We start from the raw sequence: 21,808 nt of genomic DNA on the forward strand, positions 1-21,808 counted from the left end.
GAATTTTAAAACTATGCTCCTATCAAAATGATGCTTCCTCAGCCGAAAATATAATGCTAAGATATTCCTCTACAGGTGATAACTCGTTTGCTGGCTGCTGTCATGGTAACTTTTTAGTCATTACATTTTTACTGGTACCGGTAACATACACGCACGTCGATTAGGAGATGACCCCGGAGATGGACTCGTGATCTCTTTCACCCCCCCCCCCCCCCCCCCCCCTTTTCAGGAACGGAGGAATGCTTTTGACCAAAGAGTATCTAGAACCTAGCTTCTATACTCTGCTTTTGACCAACCTGTAAAGAGACAGGTAAATAGGCGATCAACAACTTAGTAAACACCGGCATCCGCGGCTTGAAAGTTATTTTACTCAACGTTGATAAAGATGTAGCGCTACAGGTACTTTGCGCGCGCTACGGATGGACACGACGTGTGTGAGTTCGTGGCATTGAGCTGAATGTGTATTGTGTATGTGTGTGTGTAAATTGTGTGTACGTGTGGTGGCGTGTGTACGTTGTACTAGTATGTTGATGTTGACGTTTAGGCCATTGTCTGGTACACGCATGCATGGGCAACGAAACCGTTGCAACGCGTTGGTGTTGTGGTTAGTAGCTCCATGGTGGGGGTAAAATTGTCCCCTTCCAATAAAACGACCTACACCACCAGCTCATTTGTTGTGCCTTGTATGCCCTTGGTGGTGTTGTCGTGCGTGACACGCTTATTAGAAGCGAGCCGTGTTTTGACGGGACAACACCGGAAGAGCAGAGAGAAAAGAAATTACAGAATACCGAATTTACAAACCTCCGCTGTGGCAGTTCATCGTCTCGTTCATCTGACTTCAGCTGTTCATTATTAGTGCCGTGTCTGAGATCGAGAGTGGGCTTACAATACGAACTCGTCCAGTGCCAGTGCAAGTGGTGATGGTAAGCCTAGCGAGCAATTTAATTCCCGCTGATCCCACGCCGTGGTTTTGCCCGTGTGTGTGTGGTGTAATTTAGATTCCTAACACGGTGTGTTCTGTGATACTGATAGATAGACTTTCCATTGTTTGGGTGATATTTGAATGGCGTATGACTACCACCTATGCTTATGTGTAAATTATTCAGGTTCTAAGTCTTCACTACAGAATTCAGAATTTTTGCTCATTGGCCACAACTAACTGTTAAATTACTAGTGTTAGAAGTAGCAAGGGAAATTAAGCAGCTTAAATGTACTAACGTTTCACAACCTGTTGATTGTTGTTGACCGAAAGATCGGTCTGTATCTGGCCGTCAGGGATATGTTCCGCGGAGACTGTTGTAGTGTGTCTGGCTTCACAAATCCCCTCAGAGAGAGATAACGTCAATAAAAATAAAAGACTCCTCCGGACAGACAGATCTTTCCGTCTAAATCTGTGGCTGAGAGTGAGAGAGTGGAGTATTTGACATCATACCGTGAGTGATATAATTGCTATGACAATTGCTATGGCAGTGTCCCGTGAATATGACTACGTTTACACCATGTTCCTGGTGGCTATGGCACAGCATTAGTTTGACCGAAAGATCGGTCTGTATCTGTCCGTCGGGGAATGTTCCGCGGAGACTGCGTCTGGCTTCACGGATCCCCTCCATATACAGACCGAAGTCAATGATTGCGGCTCCTGTGTGGAGCAGTCGCGCACAGATCAAACGTTACGATAAACCAAATTTCAGACAGCTTTTTTACATTCAAACAAGTTTGACATGACATGACACATTATGCAGCAATATTTGGGATAAATTTCTCACATTGTGCAATCGAAATACTCACATAACCTCGGTTATAACGCAGAAATTTTATCGATATCGCAATATCGCTGTTCGCGAGGAGTAAGTCACCATTTTGAATCTGTAAGCCAATCACATGCGAGGTACGTGTTTTAGTAAAACAAACACGTAGAAGCTACCTCGCATGTGATTGGCTAATAGATTCATAGTGTATGTTTCTGCAGTTTGAATGTGACGACGCGACAGGCTGTGTTTTACGTTGAAAATTCTCCTAAAATGTTGGATTATTCATTAATCTGGTGAGTGTAACGTATTCTTAAAAAGCTAATTTCACCATACAAGCTTAAATTTGCCGACCTAGGGCCGTGAATTAGACGCAATCGAGAAGGGTGAGGTACCTCACCCAATTTTCCATAGAGACAGTGGTTAAGAACATCCACACAGCAATGGGTACTGGTACCTTCCGTCTGTCTACGGAGGACAGCGTTAATGGCAAAATATAATTTTAACAGTCCTCCGGACAGACGGATCTTTCTGTCTAAGCATTAGTCAGCAATGCCAGTGGTGCCGTTTCAGGCAACTGACTTGATGAGGACAAAACGGGATGGACATGAGACAATGGGGATGGGCTGTTTGGGGGGACAGGATGGACAAACTTCAAACGGGCCGTAACAAAACTGGGAGGTGGTTTGTATCGGGACGCGTCAGGAATATATGAATTATGCATATTCTAGCCTAACTACGATGCTGTGAGAATCGGCATCTGATGGCTACATGTTCACTGGATGGAGCAAGGACTGGAACGAACAAGACTAGAATACGGATGGGGGGGTGGGGGGGGGGAGGGGAAAAGAGAATTTAACCCACCTACCCATGGCACGCTACATTTCTGCCAAACAGATGGGGCTGCCTTGGCCGCTTGGAACATGTGTTAACGTAACGTAACCAGTGAGCAGATTTTGGTTACTTATAATTCAATATTCATGCCTTAAGGCATACCGTAGGTGCCGGTGTAGAATCTGTCAAATCAAATTCAATGAGAATTGGCTTAAAATCCAAGCTGGCATTTATTAACATTTTTATGACATCTTTATCGTTGATTTCAGATCAAGTCGAGACCAGCACACCATCTTGCAAGTTATCTCATCTTCCCATCATGAACCATGGGAACGTGCGTGAGCATCGACCAGGAGCAGAAGCGTGCGCGGCAGCGCAGCGAAGAGATCGACCGCAACTTGGTTGCAATGGCTAGGCAGGAGGAGAATATTGTGAAGATTCTTCTCTTGGGTAAGTTTCTAAACTTAATGAAATAATCATGATTATAGTCTAGGCTCGGTTTCATTAATCCATGTTATATAATATGGTAAGTTTACTCTGGAAAAAAAAACCCCTTGGAACCAGATACCTACAGTAGTAGGAAAATATATAGGACAGAGTGTAAATGGAACAAGATAAAGAGATGGAATATTATCATTGCACAGAAATTTTAATTTTGCCAATATTGTAGAATCCATTCTCATCATCACTGTTCAGGATAGCTGTGATTCCCTTTTGGGTAAAATCTCATGAATAGAGATTTTGTTTGAAAAAGCTGTACTGTACAAACAAGAAAAAAATGCTGTTCTGTTCCTTTTTTAATTGTCTGGTGCACACAATTTCAGATGTGCATGAAGAGTACACTTGTCACATGTTATTATACAAATGATGCACAGGATAGAGTGCGTTAGTGGAGGCGTATGAGTGCATGTTGCACTACATTGTAAATACCCGAGAGTGAGCTATGCCTCCACTAACGCCACGAAATAATCCTGTGCATCATTTGTTTTATAAAATGGGTCGAAAATTCGAAAACTAACAGCATTTTTCAGCGTTTTTCACGTACCTTTGTGGGTCGACGTCCGAAGATGTTCGTCCCAAACATTTACGCACGTCGCACTCGGAAATCCCGCACATACAGTATAAGTATGATGGGGGGTTGGGTTTCCGGACACTTCAGTTCCCGCATGAAAACTTACTTATTTTACATAGAATATGCACCCTTTACCTTAAAGACTTGATATAGACTCCTCATATAGGCCTACTAGACAACATAATCTGAAAACGGTGTGAGAATTAACCTGCTAACTCGTTGGATTTGCCCTTCAAAGTGACTCCATGTACGCGTCCGTCCCACAATGCTTGGTCTACAGTACTGTACAACGTGTACGTATAAGAGTATAAGTACGCCACACATGTCATGCACAAGGGAAGAGGCCGGCCGGCCGGCAGCCCGAACTAGAAGTTGTTTACAGGATTGACAGCGCGTACTGTATGCATGCAATTCAAAGGAGCCGCCGCGCGCACAGACGATCGGCAATAGGATTTAACATGCAGTGCGATGGGACTAGAATAACCAAAGCACACATGACTCATTTCAGCGCTTCCTATTGGCTACATTCTTGAACCCATTTTATAAAGCTTTTTAGCTTTTCACGCACAGCCTCCATCATCTTAAAAGTACGCACAAACTAGCAGGTTCATGAAATATTAATACTTGACTGTAGTCTATGCAAGAAGCTGTCATAATGTAGCGTTATGTACATTTGTATGACACGTGGGGAAGAAAGTGGCATTAACCAGTGTTAAGCAAATATCTGCAAAAGATGGTAAAAGCCCTTTTATCTAACAATTTCTTTGATATTATGAACTATTTTGTATGCTGTACTTGCTATTCAAAGAGCAAGGATGTTTTCTGTGTTATACATGCTTGTAAGAAAGTACAGCTATGTATTGCAATCATGTGTATGCTACCAAGTGCTGCATCAGGGATTTTGGAAGAAATGTCATCACCTTTCACTTGATTTTCTGCGAACAAGAATGTTTTCAAAAACTCCTGTGTTGTATAGATTGTGTTGTACTCGTACAGTATTTATCTTGCAATCAGGATGTGTGTAATTTTAAAGAAATTTCAATACATTGTGTGTAATACAGGTAGTCTTTGTCAAGTAAAAAAAAAACAGAATACACTTCTAGTTATATTCTTTCCTTTAATACTTGCCCTCCTTTTAGGTCTAAGATGTGGTGTCTTATCAAAGTAAAGACCAGGTGCACATTATGAATGGACTGGGGAAAAGAAAGAACCTTGGTTTTATTGTTAAGTCTGAGTAGATCGGCGATAGAGCATATCCTGTATGTTGTGTGTAGGTAGGCTCCCATCATTTCTCAACCTGTCACAGTGGCCTGGGAAATTCCATGTGGCTAGTGACACCATTGAGGTGAAAGCGCGGATGACTGATTACACACAATGCACAGAAGTCGCCTGTATGTGCCTTGCATTTGCTGAGATCTTAGGAAAAGAAATTGATTTTGCTGCAATCATTAACTTATCGCACTGCAATTATGCACTCGTATTATATAAATGGTAGTTACTTCTACCTCATATTATATTTTGGTAGTTTGAAGCAGTACATGAGAAACAGAATGTTTTTAGTTGAAGATGCTTGTCAATTTCTTTTCAGGTCAAATGGCATCCTCTGTTTTGAACACTAATGAAACACAAATGTGGTATATCTATGTAAGCTATGAGTTTAGTAGGCCTATACAGAGCTGTAATTTGTGTATGAAAATCCTAGAAGAAATTTAGAGGTTGAAATTTGATATGTTCCTGTAATCATGATTACCAGCAATCATCGGTGAAAGTATAGTGTAGATATGATACAAATGAACACCATGTAGATCAACTGGTCCTCCAGACATTAGCATACTGGTCCTCCAGACATTAGCATGATTTGAAAAATCTTGTCAATATGTTGTCACTGTATATAGTTTGCTAGCAAACTGGTATGAACCATGACATTACAAATCTCTCATCTGTCTTTATCATAGAGCATCAACATATCATACTCTTCAATTATCGTCTCTTGTATCTTTCCTGTTTGTTTCCAGGGTGGCTTCCAAAAAACATGACTTAATACTGTGAAGAGACAAGAGGAAATATTGTCCTTAAAATTTTTCTTTATCTTCTTCTTCCAGGTGCTGGTGAAAGTGGAAAGAGCACCTTAGTGAAGCAGATGAAAATCATTCACAGTGACGGATTCACAGAGAATGAACTTCTCAGTTTTAAGGTAAAGTACTGTAACGGCGCTATACCGTGATGACCATCCCTACACTGTAGTTGAGAATAGTCAGCCATAGATTAAAAAGCAAACTTACAAGTTGTATGTGGACGCATTAAAAGGATAGTATAGTTTTGGATGAGATGGGAATTCAGATTTTAATTTTTTTGTGAGCTAATTAGAAAATATTGATACGAAATATTAAAGAGCATGTACAGATCTAAGAGGAATTGAAAGTTTTGATGAAAATGAGTTTTGAAATGACTGAGATATATCCAAAGACAATGTAAACACAGTGGTCTGAGTAAAAGGTGGGACCCATTGTTCTGTTATAAAATATTGTTCGCTCCCAGTTATTCAAGAATTATTGAGCAGCAAAGTGTATGTGTGTTTGTGTGTGAAAAAAATGACAACAGACAGACAGACAGGCTGTTTGGCACTGTATCAGCATAATCTCAAAAGCCCCAGACATGCATACATTTTTATTGTATTGGTAGATGCACACTGTTATCATAGACCAATCTTTGCGTGATATGTCAAACTGGGGTGTGTGTTTGTATACACCAGTGTGTCATGTCTGTTTATGTTTCACGAAAAGGAAGGTCATATTCCCTGTAAAAGATGTTTTATCAGCCCTCCTCTGACCTTCGTGGGAAATATTGCTCATATTTTGCCAAGCTGTGGCCACCAGGGATTCACAGTAAGAAAGAAAATACACAAGCACTGTATAAGGTAAAGGGGCAAGCTCTTTGTGTTTTGATCTCGAGCACAAGGTTTGTTTGCAGTCTCTACTGTATTGTCAGAGAAAAATCAGTCATTATAGGTGTTTTATACCCAATATCAGTCCAAAGGGAATTTGCAATGTATTATGCTACAGTGTGCATGACCAAAAGTGTACGAATTTCTTTCAGTTTTTTAAAACAATTTTAACAACATCGTGATTGTAAGCAAGATATTTCATGTTTGATCCATGGAATAAGACATTGGAAATAGGCTACATACACAGAATGATGCCATTTCCTCAAAACAGTAATGTTGTTGATATTACTTGATACATGTACAATGTACGTGATATCTTTTTTAATGTCACAAGAACAAATAACATCGAAGACAAACCGCATGGAAACAATACTTCTGAATGCCCCCCCCCCCAAAAAAAAAAAAAAAAGAAAGGAAAAAAAAAAAGGAAGGCTTTAAGCAAGACTGATCTTTGCTTTAGAAGTGACAGAGTCTGATCTGTTCCCACAGTCGGAGTCTCATAAACAAGCTGTCTGCATACCATTCTCTATTTTACAAGTATGTTACAAAAGTACACAATACAAAGAATGACATGATTACACACATTCCTGAGGTTTGATCAAAGCATGCAATTGTAAGACTGTAAATCAGATCTATTTGTAGAGGTGTTTATGACTTGTCCGCACTTCTGATTGTTTGCGGAATGTGAGGGGAACATGGCATTATAAACAAAAGTGTTTACACTCTGCAGTGTCTGAACATGGAGCTACTTTTTCAAAAACATAGTGGCTCCATCGTCTGAATGTGGAAATGTCTTCTTTGACCCTGTTTACAGTGAGTGAAAAGGCCGGGCTTGGCCCGGGCCGAGCCTGGCCTTCCTTTCACCGTAAAACGCGCAAAAGACCGAATGCGGTACCGAAAACGGCTGCGCATTTGGCCAAGCTCTGGAAGTAGTCTCGACCCGGGCTCAGCCTGGGCTCGGCCTGGCCTTTTCTCACTGTAAACGCAAACTGGGCCAAATGCGGTACCAAATTGCGACCAGCGCGCTCCCCGTAATAATCATGTGTTTACAAGCAGAGCGCCACTCCGACAAAATATTGAAAGGTTTGAATGACAAAAGCCTGGGCCGAGCCCTCCTCTGTAAACGGACAGAATTGCGGGGCCGAGTACCGCAATTGAGGCCAGGCTCAGCCTGGGCTCAGCCCGGGCTCGGCCCAGCCCTGCACTGTAAACAGGGTCTTTGATGGCATTACAGGTTTTTACTGTGTGTTTGTGTAATAAACAATATACAGTACTTTTGGGGAGAACTAATGTTCATAACTTTTCATAATAAATTGTAGAATGACTTCGTGCTCAAGAGAGAAGCAGTTTGATATTGCTAATATTCACTTTCATTTTGTTTCCACTTTAGTCTGGAGGATCATAATCAGCACGATCACAATCATAATTATTATCACTCAAGATTATGGTGTTCATTTTTTTCCCTTTTCATTATTCTCATGCAAGCCAATTATAATGTAACAAGTAATGAATAAATGGGATGCTTCTTTCAAACAGATTGTACAATGTACATTGTATGTTATGTAGATTAGAGGGTACAGCTGTATGTACATGTAATGTGCTGGAAATTCATTGGAGATGTTAAGGACATGTACATGTATGCCTATACACTTGTACCCGCTTGCTTCCATGGTGCAACTAAAACATGCTGTTCAGCAAGTGCTGTATATGCCATATATTTAGTCTAATTTTTCAGTAATCGGGAGTTTTCAACAATTTCGCAAGTGGTTAAATTCGCGATTGTGGAGTACACTGAACGGAGAAATGTGTGCGTGCACACCACATTCATGTCGAGATCAGAGTTGATATTTTTGTGTGTTTTAAATTCGCGAAGAGCGCCCAATTTATTAATTATAAATAAAATGCACTGGTGCTGGCCAGAATACACATTCATGTTTACTTTGTAAGTACAGTACTTCATTATTATTTTTTTCACACTCTAGGGTGACTGATTCTTTGAATACCTTGTCTGTATCGCCAATGGAGATCATACATTCTATTTGTATTGTATATTTGCTTTACATTTCCACACATCTATCCAACCAGCGTGTGATTTTATATGTGGGCTTCTTTTCCCTATTTACAGTGTGGGCTAACACAATAGCAGCGCCCCCGTTGTGCAAATATCTTGACTTGTCCCATTTTTGCACGTAACAGCTGCAGCGATTTCTCAGTTTGTTTACTCTCAGATGGGTATTCGGATATGATGAACAATTGAAGGTCTTGCTGTGACATGCATGAAAAATACTGGACTAGTTACCATTATAAAACACCCTTTGATAAGGTTAGCTTACCCCACTAATTTGTATCAGTGTTTATAATGTCCATACTTGCCTAAAATTGGGGCCGTTCGGGGCCACTGAATCCTATTCATACTTATTTTTTATTTGCCATTCTGTTTGTCAACTGATGGCTCAGTAATTGTTAAAGATTTGTGTTGATTGTAGATGTGGAGCTAAATTTTATTTAGTTGACTCATCAGTATGCCCATTGACACACACTGAAGATTTGAATTGGACTTTTTTTTTTTGTGCTCTTGTTTAAAGGTATACAGGCCAAAAAAAAAAAATTGCAACTCAAATCACAATGGTCCACAGAGAAACCAAAGTCACACTAGTCCAGGCGAGTCCAAACTGCACATGACTTATGAGTTAGTCTAGGATTTTGACTTGAATTTGACCTGACTGTCTCCAAGTGTCCAACACATACCTATAACAAAGTAGCATTCTTGGATGCAAAAAAATAAATAAATAAATAAAATAAAGGTACAGTACAATTATTTCGTGCATCAGTCATACACACTTTGCACCACAAATAATCATTATTTTTTTTTAAAGAAACATTGCACTTTTAAAGATGGGCAAATTGCGATATGAATCTCACTAACAGTCGCTATTATTTATGTCCACACACATAAAAAAATTGCAATGTGTGTGTCACAAGCCAAATAACAACACAACTAAATGGCCACTGTTGGTAGCTTTGTGAATAGGCCTATTCTGTCATCAAGCACTGAGGAGGGCAGTTTGTTGTGATTTTTTTGTGTGTGTGTGTGTCTTTCAGCCTGCAGTCCTGGACAACCTTCTGAATTCCATGAAGTACGTCCTGAACGGAATGGGACTGCTACGCATACCGCTTGCCAACTCTAGAAATAAGGTATGTTAGGCATCCTGGAGTAATCTGGCATAATCTCAATGGTGATAAATATCTAGGGTAGCCTTTAAAAATGAAAATTATGAATTGATTTTTAAAAATGAACATCTAGAAGATAGGAATAAAACTGGTGTAGTTAGTGAGATATCATATGCTGCGAAGGTATGAGATATAAGAAATTTAATTCACTGTGGATTAAAAAGAGGCCTTGAATTAGGAATGAGGCTTTTATTCTGTCAGTAGAGCAACGTAATCATATTACCAAAAGAAAATAGTGTATTTAAAAAAATCAAAAAAAAATCATACAACGTATATATAATGTATGCATTCAGCCAGTGGCCATTTATATACCTACTAATGGAGAATGTATGTAGAACATGGTGTATGATGCTAAATCAAATTCCAATCTCTTTGTATAGTTCTGTAATGTGCGTTCAATGCTTTACTAGCATGCATAAAAATCATGAAATAATTGTGCCATGGGCATGACCTAATCATAACTGTGCACCAATTATGGCCTCACCTATGTGAGCAAGCAGGAAATACCATACTTCTTTGTCACATTCTTATCGAAAGGTAGTGAGGTGTAGACTTCAAAGAAAATAGGGGCAAGGAATAATTCACATGCAGGCGTATGCAGACAGCTGTGTGCAGCTGTTGTAGGAACTTGGTTGAAGAGCCTTCAATTGTCATTGATGATCAAGAGTTTGAGCCGCAACGACAAAGTGCTCTGACATCAATTACTCACCGAGAATTTTCTTTGAAATCCAGTCACGCACATGCTGCATAAGTTGTTAATTAGGTTCTAATCCCTAGTAAAGCCTCGGCTTGTTTGAGTGTTTCACATGGTATTACATGTACAATGTTTTCTGTTTATTGTATTGCAATAAACTTTTTAGTAGAGAAACCTCATATATCATGTGTGCTACCAGATTATCCCTTCTTAAGTTTGACATGGAATAAGCCAGCAAAATGGTGTCCTCATTGAAAGTAATTCACGTCTTTGTACTGTCATTAAGGTATGACTTTCAGATACTAGAGTTATTACGTGAAGGTATTACGCTACAGTAAAAGGCAACTGGTCTGCATTACAACAGCAAATTCCTTCATGTGACAGAACTATCGAAGGTGAAAAAAATACAAATGGCATAGCAGTAATACCACTTTAATAAGGTCTACATGTATGTACCTTGAGATCAAATATGTAAAATGATATTACATATATGCCTAGAATTTTACACTTTTATTGTTACGCTAGCTTCATGTTTTCACTTTTGCAGTTTTTTACTTTATTCATGAGTGTGAGCGGGGGAATGGCTGTACTCTTTAAGCTTGTGTCAAGGCAAGATTTCAGAGCGACATGGAAAATGAATTCCATTCTTTTCTACCACCCCCTACCTCAGTATCATGCCCAAACCATCCTCCAGTGCCACCGCTGCTTTGACGAATACTCGGTGGTGATGAAGCCCGATATAGCCACCGCACTCCTTGCCCTATGGAACGACGATGGGATACGCCTCTGTGTCTCGCGGGGCCATGAATACGAGCTCAACGACTCCGCCCTTTAGTAAGTATTGCAGGGCAGCACTCGAAAGCCCACATGTTACCCTGTGGTGTTTTTGAAAATTGGTCTCCAGCCTCTTCGGCCCGAATTTACAAAGTTGGTTTACAATTAGCCCTTAGATTATGCACATTTCACGTGCCTGAATGTGCGTGATATGTCACATACGTCAACATAGGTTCAATTATGAATGTGCACTGATAGCGCATATGGAAGGTGCATGCCTATTTCTCTCTAATTTTTACTCCACGGACTGATTTCATAATTTTCACAACTTTGTGAATTCAGGTCTTTTATTTTGAAATTTAAGATTATGAGTGTATGAAACTTCAGTTTGTGGGTTCAAGGCATGTAAGATTTAATGTTTCTGGGCTTTCATTCTATGCTTTATGCTCCCAGTCAAAGCATCATGTACATTGTTTGTAGCATATCACTGATGTGAATTTGGAATTCCTACTTTAGGACATAAAGGAGTAAATTTCCAGCTTTTGTGATCAGGGTTTACACAGCGTGGTTCAAAAAATTTGTCAATTTGGGGCAAATGACAGCTTGCGACTTTTGCAGTTGACACCAGTAATGATATTAATGGACTCGTCCAACAATGCAAAGAGCTTCAGTTGAAAAAGGTCACAATTAATAATATATCTACAGTGAACACAGGATGATATAGATTACATTCTTAAAATAACTGGTAATAATTGGTAACTTGCATTTGTTGATTGACTCTCACTTTTCATTTTGCTGCCTCTTCTTAGTACAACAGGTTCGGGCTCGCTGCTTGCTCCAGCCCCCCCCCCCCCCCAACTCATGCTTTTGCTATGTTACTCTTTTCTTTATCCCTCTGTTGTTCCTTATCTTCTTTGATGTTGCCTCCCTAATCATCCATATCCTTCACAGGTTGCCCCTAATGATCCTTGGGATCATCACTGACCCTCCTCTACCTTTTGTCTGTCCACCCTTTTGCTTTAATCCCCCTCCCTTTACCTGTTGGGCTCCTTGCCCATGACCTCAAACCCTCCCCTTTTGTTTTCTTTGTTCTGTGTCCCTAGCCCTCCCCTGACTGTTCTTGTTGTATGTAGTCCTTATAATATGTGATTGCTTTCCCTGCCTGGTAGTCATTTTGCCTCTGATGAAGATTCTGCTAGGATCGAAAGCTCAGACCGTAATACCACAGGCGAGTTGATGATGATAGTGATGATGATGATGTGTGTTTTTGTGGGCACTGTGCATGGGTACTTGGGTAGCTCTGTGTACAATGTTGCTCTAAACTTTGAAATGTATACAGGTGTCAAATTTTGTGGTTTCATGCAGCTACTTTGAGAACATGGAGCGGTTGACGTCGGAGAAGTTCCGACCCAACACCCAGGATGTGCTGAGAGCAAGGGTTCGTACCACGGGGATCCTGGAGACCCACTTCAAGATCAGGGGAATCATCTTCAGGTAGGAAACTTACCAATCTGTCCTATGGTACAAAGTAGTAGCTCCAATACCTCGGCATCACTACTACCATCCAGTTTTATCTATGGAATGGTTGAATTAATCAAAGCTGATATCTATTTTTTGAAACTTGAAGCGACAGACAATTGGTTATGCGTCATTTAGTCATTTTTACATGCCTACACTGAAGGGTGCTAGAGGCATCACTTCATAGGCTCTGCCCATCCATCTATACATCCATCCACCCATCCACCCATCCATCCACCCATTCGTTCTCACCCGGATCTCGGCATTCAAGAAATCTTTTCAGTTTATGTTCTTTCTGTCTTTCTTTTTATGCCTCCGCCACGAAGTGGTACCGGAGGCATTATGTTTTCGGGTTGTCCGTCCGTCCGTACGTCCGTCCGCTTTCGTTTACGCGATAACTTGAGTAATATTTAATGGAATATTACCAAACTTGGTCCAAGTACGAAGTATGATGGGGCAATTATTTGATTAGATTTTGGGTGAAATTGGCTATAAAGGTCAAAGGTCAAGGTCAAATCATGAAATTGTATCCGTTTATGCGATAACTCCAGACTGGATGGAGCAAATTTCACCAAACTTTGTTGGAAGATGATGTATGATGGGACAATTACTTGATTAGTTTCTCAGTGAAATCGGACAAGGGTCAAAGGTCAAAGATCAAGGTCAAATCTTAAAATCTATCTGTTTACGTGATAACTCAAAACTGTATGAAGCAGCTTTCACCAAACTTGGTCCAAGGATGATGTAAGATGGGACAATTAGTTGAGTAGATTTTAGTGACATTGGCAAGAGGTCAAAGGTCAAAAGGTCAAGGTCAAATGCTACAAATGTTGCAATTTCCCCCATACCTATGCAGGCATGAGACTTCTCAGCGGATCCGCGGATTTCCGCGGATTTTGAAATTCTGGGGAGAAAATACACAGTCGGGAAAATTTCCGTGATTTTCCTCTTTTTCTTTCTTTTTTTTTTTTTTGCAGCCACCATATCTGGCCGTGTGTGAATGGTGATTCGAGTGCATTTTGTCAGCGGGCAGCTGTGCGATGTTGCATGTTTCATGCGTGAAATGGATGTGAAACGTGCGTGTCGATCAACTTGTAGCTACGGTACTATACTGTAGCTTGCAGTGTGGTGTGATATGATGCACACGTGTGTGAGGCACAGAACTCTTGTGTAAGAGTTCTGTGGTGTGAGGCTGTAACTGCGTATTACGTGTATCACACGTGTGTGAGGCTGTAACTGCGTATTACGTGTATCACACGTGTGTGAGGCTGTAACTGCGTATTACGTGTATCATTACTGTCAAGGAGCTTCGGCATGCATGTGCTGCACGCCGCAGCATTCAGCGCGATGCGTTGACCGAAAGATCGGTCTGTATCTGTCCGTCGCGGGGAATGTTCCGCGGATACTGTGTCTCGCTTCACGGATCTCCTCTGTATACGGAGGACAGCGTTATAACTTATGGCAAAATATAAAAGAGTCCTCCGGACAGACGGATCTTTCTGTCTACGCGATGCGCTGCTTTTGTATCCCGTTGATTACGTTGGCGTGACCTACATTTGTCATCGTGATTTTGTGGACCAGTGAGAATATTTCTTTCTTCAACGAGAAAATGAAGACCTTCGATAAGGATGACCCTCGTGTAGCGGATATTGACACAGCTGTCTCCAATACAGTAGTAAGTTCAAGTGGCAGTGGTTGGAATATGAAGTTGATCTCCCAGAACCAGTTTCGTCTTCTAACCACGTTAGGCCAGCGATTCAATCGACTTCCTCGGCACCTGGAACTTGTGATACATCATCCGCCGCAAGGATTCGCTTTACATTCTGGACTTCATCCAACAATACTTCATTTGCTTGGTCTACATTAGCTGTTTATGGACTTAACCGGGTCTACAAATTGTTGTACCTCCTGTAAGGTATTATAGGCAGTCTAAGTTAGCTGTAGACAGAAAGATCTGTCTGTCCGGAGCAATTGGGAGGACTCTCTTATATTTTGCCATTAACGCTGTCCTACGGAGGGAATCCGTGAAGCCAGACGCAGTCTCCGCGGAACATTCCCCGACGGACAGATACAGACCGATCTATCGGTCAAAGTTAGCTGTTGCATGGACGTAGAGACGGTCAACAATGCTGAGCTGCATGTATGATTTATTTTCAGCTGTCTTATATACATACATGATTCTCTACTAGACTACATGGACCAAGATCAGCAATACTAGTACAAATGTACTTTGCCTGGTCTGCGCACTGTAAACTGTTAATGGACTAAGGTAAAGACAGCCAACAATGGCAATGCTAAGCTGTGATTTATTTTATTTTTTATTTTTTTGTACCCGTATGAACTGAATCCAGCAAGACGTCACCTGGGTGTACATTACTGTGATTTATTATGGCCTCACATTTGAGTAGGTCCTAGCCTCTAGGTATAACAGTTAAGCATACTTTTCCTTCCTTTAGATTTTGCAAGTGTCATTCATGAGTTCAATTATCACAATGTTTCTCTGTAAAATGTACCTCATAACAATAGTAAATTTCAGTTGTAAAATGCATTAAAATGAGTTTTTTCATACCTTGAATTTCAAAAAGTCCCCCCCTCCCACACCCTCCCCCCGCTCGGTCGCTAAGCTCCCTAGCAGCTTGGTCGCTGCGCTCCCTCGCAAACTCTCTCCTCTTTTTTCAACTTTTCTCTGTCTCATGCCTGCTATGCAATACCCAAAGGTATTTTCTTGAAACTTGGTGTGGACATGTACTACTGCGTAAAGATTCTCCAAAGAGAGTTTCATGTCATAAGGTCAAAGGTAAAAAGGTCAAAGGTCAAATGTTGCAATATCACTTTTCTCGCAAATGGTTCAATGTATCTTCGTGGAACTTGGTACATATGCATGTACTGACTGGCAGAGATTATCTAGGGAATTTAGGGGTCATGAGTAAATAGTCAGGGGTCAAAGGTCAAGATCAACTCAAAATTTTACTATTTCCCTCACATACTAGTATATAATGCTTGCATTATTAGTTTCAAAACTTAATACATGCATTACCTAATGGAGATTCTCCTGGAAATCTCCAGCCAGAAGGTCAAAGGTCAGAGGTTAAGGGTCAAAGGCCAGGTTTCAATGCTCCCCCCCCCAAAAAAAAAAAAAAAAAACAATTCCCCAAATATGTGTACCTGCACTCTTAGAAAGTTATAGCAAACCCAGTTCAAGACATTTCTGACAAACCTGTCATTTCAATATTTTGCCAGTTATGTGAAACTGTTATGGATCACACATTGTGAAGACATTGTACTATACGCCTATTGGGAGAATCATGCATTATGGCGGAGGCATCAGTCGCCATAGCGACATTTCTAGTTTCTGTTTTGCATTAGAAACTATTTTATAACCCAATTGGGGGGGGGGGGGAGGTCCACTACTCGGTACTTGTTCTCAACGGGATAAGGGGTGGGGCGGGGGAAGGGGCATGGCTAAAGAGTTAAAGGTTGTATATCCCTTTTGCAAAGGTCAAACATTTTGCATGGTTGAAGAAGACTGTCTCCCAACATTGTGTAATGAATCTTTAAAGGTACATGGTCGGTGGTATAGTCAAAAGTGTACACGGGCGCACGGCGCAAGTTTATAGGGACCTAGCTACGCTATCAACTCCTCTTTAGCACTTACGCTGTGGCCCACTTCCCGAGTCCGAAGAAGTCCAATTCACTGTAGTCAGTGGTCCGATCACAGTCCGGCTCATGATTTGGCTGAGGGGGATGGCAGCTTTAGCAAACTTCTTTTGTGATGTAATAATAGGAAGCACAATATATGCACGCACCCTGACATTACTAGAGACTGCGTGATGCGCAGATAAGACAACGAAGGCAACGTTACTTTCGTAATTTAGCAACACCTACGCACTTTACTCTTGATGACAGCTCGACTTCAGTAATCTTCGTATCATTGCTAACGGTGATCGGCAGTATCATCAACGGCGCCCTCTACACTACAGGGACTATGCACCTTTAATGCAGAAAATACACCTAAGAGTGTAAAGAAATGAAAAACTAACTCCATGTCACTTGAGAATACATTCCCCTTAGTGTGTTCATAATAATGGTTAGAATTTTTTTGGATGCCGAATAGATTCACTGGAAATTTTATGATATCGTTTCCCTCCATCATAAACAAGTTTCCAGTGTAATTATTCTAAGGAAAGGTTTGAATTACCTACATCTGCAATATACCAGCTTATAAATGGAATCTAATTTACAGGGCTTTACGAGGGACACAAGAACTTAACTTTCAGTATACAGAAATCACATATAGGTATAGGTAATAACAGTTGGAATTTTTTCAGAGTTCAAATAAAATTCATATAAAAGCTGTGATATTGTTTCCACCTCCATCATTAAGAATTTTTCAGTTTTATTCTGAGAAAAAGATCTGAGCTACCTACCTCTACAATTTACCAGCTTATGAAAGGAATCTAATTTTCAGGGCTGCACAAGGGACACTAGAACTTTCAGTATACAGAAATTATTTCCACATCTCTAATCTAATATTTTGCTTTATACAGATTGTACGATGTAGGAGGTCAGAGGTCAGAGAGACGGAAGTGGATCCAGTGCTTTGACGATGTCAAGGCGCTGCTCTTTGTCGCCTCCCTCAGCGGTTACGACATGGTCCTCTTCGAAGATCCTGAAGTGGTGAGCAGAGTAATGCTTTGAGGTCAAGTCCAAAGGCAGAGTACACAAACTGCATTATCTCCATTCTGAGCTCCAATCATTGCATTATTTTTTCATTTCTGGAAATATTTACCAAAGCACTTTTTGGGTAGATTTCGACCTTTGGCATGCAAGGGCGAATACACTCATGTCTGAGTTAATCAATCAAATATAGATGAAATCACTGCTCAGTTTGCTAACTCAGTGTGTCCATCAAGTATTTGTCAACAATGGATTCAAGATTATTTACGAATGAGAGCTGAATGAAAGGAGGCAATATCGTTCTGTTCTAAAATGCTGTGCAGTACTTGGAGTGAAGTGTTGTAAATTTGGAGTCATATGTTTGTCATGTTCACGAGATTAATGTGTATTTCATGAAGTCTTGTGGTGTGTTGTTTTGTTTTGTTTTGTTTTGTTTTTTGGGGGGAATCTATGAAAGTTTTCAGTCCAATATTCAGGTGCTTTTATAATCTCTCTTGTAAGAGGCTGACACATTTTATGTAAATGTGCAAGATGTGTTATATTATCTTCTTTTACTCTTCCCTGGCAAACCTCATGAAAGTTTTGAATCTGCTCTTTCCATCCACAAATACTCCATTTTACGCATTGTATTCTTGACAGAATCGGCTTCAAGAGAGCCTGAAGCTCTTCGAGTCCATCTGCAACAACTGCTTCTTCCGGCAAACAACGATGATCCTCTTTCTGAACAAAGTCGACCTGTTCCAGTACAAGATCCTGCACACCAACAGGCAGCTTCACCAATACTTCCCAGATTTTCAGGGTGAGTTCAGACTGGTGGATTTAAACGGCAGAAATGGAAAACAGTACTATAAGCTGTTATTTTCGCGAGGGTTTAATTTTCGCGAATTTCGCGAATCACAGTTGGATCGCGAATTAAACAACACACGAAAATGACTCCATGTGCTGTGTTAATAGAGCATCAACGTAAGCAGTGGTGTCGATTCGCGAAAACAACATCTCGCGAAAATGTCTATGACCTCATCATTCGCGAAAATATCTGTACGCGAAAATAACAGCGTGTACAGTACCTTGTGTACCTTTCATTTTTAATGGTAGTATTTTGCCAGTACATGACCCATGCAACTTTGTATCGGTGCATTTCAGATTTTCAGGGTGAGTTCAGCATCGTGGATTTAAACAGCACAGATGGAAGTGCAGTGTCAGTGCCCTCTCTTGTTAGAACAGGTTTTCTCAGAAGGGGTCATATACAGCGTGTGCAGTACAAAGTTGTTTCTAAACAGCTTTGCATTTATCTCTCTTCTAGAAATATGTTTTTGGCTAAAACCTGTTTCGGAAAGCACAAATTTGCAATTTTCAAAATGGCCTTCCGAACCCCATAATCAAACAGCTTTGCGTTTATCATCTCTAAAAAAAATCCCTAAAAGCCGTTTGGAAACCTGTTTCTGCCGAAAAAAAACAAAGCTGATAAACGTGTCCCATAATGTGAATGTACATAGGCCCTTATAAAGTTCAGAGTTCATGTTTTGCCCGTAGTCCTTATTTTTTTGTGACATTCGATGTTCTCTTTTATTTTAGCATGCAAACACAGGTAAATGAGTACCTTTAATGTCTTTCTGTGGTACACTGATTTGTTGTTGACCTTGTCATTTCTAGGTCCTGACTATGACATAGATGCTGCTGCAAAGTACATCCAAAGGCGCTTCCAGCTCTGTAACCGCAACCCAAAGAAAGAGGTGTTCCCGCACTTCACCACGGCAACGGACACCAACAACATGGAGGTGGTCTTCCAGGTTGTCACGGATACCATCGTCAAGGACAACATTGACGCTGCTGGGCTCTTATGATGAAGGGGGTCACTCGGGGAGGATCTGTCACCAGAATGCTCCCAAGTCCAGACATTTGGTATTCTGACTAAGGAATTCCAACCCCCCTACGTGGCTCTGTGAGATGAGCAGGTCACTGTTGGGCGTATTTTTTACTGTATTCCAGATGCTGTACACAACCAGTGCTGCCTTAAAATTTCTTCAAGGTATCGCGATGCGATCGCTTGCGAAAAAGAGATGTGTTGCCACTGCTTGCATTGCCAGCTTGCAGTGTTAATGAGAGAAGCTGAATGCCAGTTGATTAAGACAAGTGAAGGCTGTATATTTTGTGCAAACATTCACAGAGATGCATCCTCAGCATTGAGAGAGACTATAACATCTTTTTCTTATCAATTATTGTCTTTATTTTTTTTTTTTTTTTGTATCCATCTGCCATTAATATTGCTGAAGTTGGGATATTCTTTATGAAGCTTACGTAGTGCATGTCACTTCCAAAGAAGCATCGATGGTATCGGCAAGTTTGTGCGTGGTGCGACACGATGAAGCTGCATCTAGTTGCAGTCCTGCATGGAGATGTCCTCATCAGTTAGAAAGATATCTTTGGGACACTCTCTGCTATAGGTCTAGACTATTTCCCTACTCTGTGCGCCTGTATTGTGATGTTCTATCCGCATGGTGTGGCAGCACACTAATAGCTGGGGGATGGGTCACTAGAAGTTGAATGCCAGGCTTGCCAAGCATTTGCTAGGGTATTCTTTAACCACTGAAAGGTTGAATGAAGGTGCAGTTGTGACAAGCTTAGATACTGTAAATGTGGACTATTTTGCAGTGTGGAAATCCACATAAATTGTGGGTTGTGCTGATCTCCCACAAAAACTCACACAATGCATTGATAATTTTCATGGGCTATTAGAATGTGAAAAGAAACATTTTCTCGCAAAACTGTACACAAGTGAAGTGTACTGAAATTAGCCTAGCATGCAGGTGAGGAAAATGAAAATGGATGATAATGATTAATTTTTTTTTTTCTATGTATAGGACATTTTCACCACATTGAGGTGGTCAAAACACAAAAGCACTCCAGTTGGGCTGCTACCTTAAAGGTACACACATTCTGCTATTTGAAAGGAACATGTAAACTGGGTTCAACAGCGTGATAGTGCTGTATCTGGCCAATGATCTACCTATGGACCTAGGTGTGAAGAAATGTTTTAAGATGAGGGTGTCCTGTTGAAAGGAACATGTAAACTGGGTTCAACAGCGTGATAGTGCTGTATCTGGCCAATGATCTACCTATGGACCTAGGTGTGAAGAAATGTTTTAAGATGAGGGTGTCCTGTTGAAGGACACGAGTGCTGTGGCGGGACTACAAAATCGGGACCTCCCTATTGAAAGTTCAGATTGCAATACCCCCGGAAGAAGAAGCCTTCAGATGGACTGAGCGCAGTCAGGTTCTTCCATGTCCTTGCCGTTCAGCCAAGGCTTATTGGGGAACATGGTCTGTACATTCAAGTCCAACTTCATACCAACTACTCTGAAAAGTCTTGCAATGGGTGGTATGTATGGATAGGTGGTCTGTCAACCCAAAATGGTCACAGAAACTGGTCAGATGGTGTGTTTGACCATCATGTGAGTCATGACAGATGCTTGAATGATGTTAAGCTGATGACTGTGGAAGGAGGTAGTTCAATCTAGATGATCTCTTGGCATTATGATTGTGGTGTTTGCAAAAAGAGGCCTCTTTGTAGCGACCGACAGAAAGGAGGAAGTTGCAATTTTGTCCCCGTCAAGTGTTGGGTAGATATGTATAGAAATGCCGACTATGTTAAGAACAAATGTGACCCGGCACAACAAAAGAATCCAAAAGTTGCTGATGGCTGAGCTGAGAAAATCGAGTTTGAAGTCAGATCATCAAAATCGGTCAAAACCATAGAATTTCTGTTTTTGGTATAATGTTGTAGTCTAATGTCTCGTCTATCACCTGCCAAAGTTTCGGAGCTAAATGATCAAAGGAAAGGCAAGAAATTAGCATTTTTCTGGACCATGATTTCAACGGAACAGAAACATTTTCCAAGATTTGGATTTAGCGTCGCAGGTAGACTCCACTTCTAGCAACAAGGGAGTAATCTTATTGGTCAGTGCGTGGCATTCTTGCTACTGATTGGTTGTGCGTAGATCGTTGGTGCTAAACTTGAATGAACATTGTGGAGATTGCTATGAGAAGACCTTCTATTGTCCAGAGGTGAAAACTGTCTTACCTCCCCGTGATCACGATTGCGTCGGAAAGAAAACTTTGGAAGCGGTTTTCCGTAAACACTGATTTCCGAGACCACTCGACATGGTCTCATAAAATCATCAATATCTCCGCAACAGAGTACTTTTATGAGTTGTGTTATAAATGAAATTAAAGCGGAGTAGTGAGGAAATAGTGTCATGCCGTTTTTAGAAAATCGATCTCCCTCGACTTTCGGATCCTTTTGTTGTAGAGGGTCA

At 40.9% G+C, this 21,808-nt stretch overlaps 1 protein-coding gene across 1 annotated transcript; it reads left to right on the top strand.

Annotated features, from left to right (window-relative positions):
- Nucleotides 1-649: 649 nt before the first annotated feature.
- LOC139732586 (guanine nucleotide-binding protein G(o) subunit alpha-like) lies at nucleotides 650-19,831 on the top strand. Its single transcript, XM_071643442.1, has 9 exons — nucleotides 650-923; nucleotides 2,852-3,032; nucleotides 5,757-5,848; nucleotides 9,701-9,793; nucleotides 11,194-11,357; nucleotides 12,663-12,791; nucleotides 17,363-17,492; nucleotides 18,132-18,291; nucleotides 19,146-19,831. Exons 2-9 carry the CDS (start codon nucleotides 2,909-2,911, stop codon nucleotides 19,334-19,336), a joined length of 1,083 nt encoding a protein of 360 aa, XP_071499543.1. The 5' UTR covers nucleotides 650-923; nucleotides 2,852-2,908; the 3' UTR covers nucleotides 19,337-19,831.
- The last annotated feature ends 1,977 nt before the right edge of the window (nucleotides 19,832-21,808 follow it).

This window comes from Diadema antillarum, unplaced genomic scaffold, assembly GCF_040938485.1.
Source record: "Diadema antillarum isolate AM-2024a unplaced genomic scaffold, OU_Dant_1.0 seq00000439_RagTag, whole genome shotgun sequence".
NCBI lineage: Eukaryota > Metazoa > Echinodermata > Echinoidea > Diadematoida > Diadematidae > Diadema > Diadema antillarum.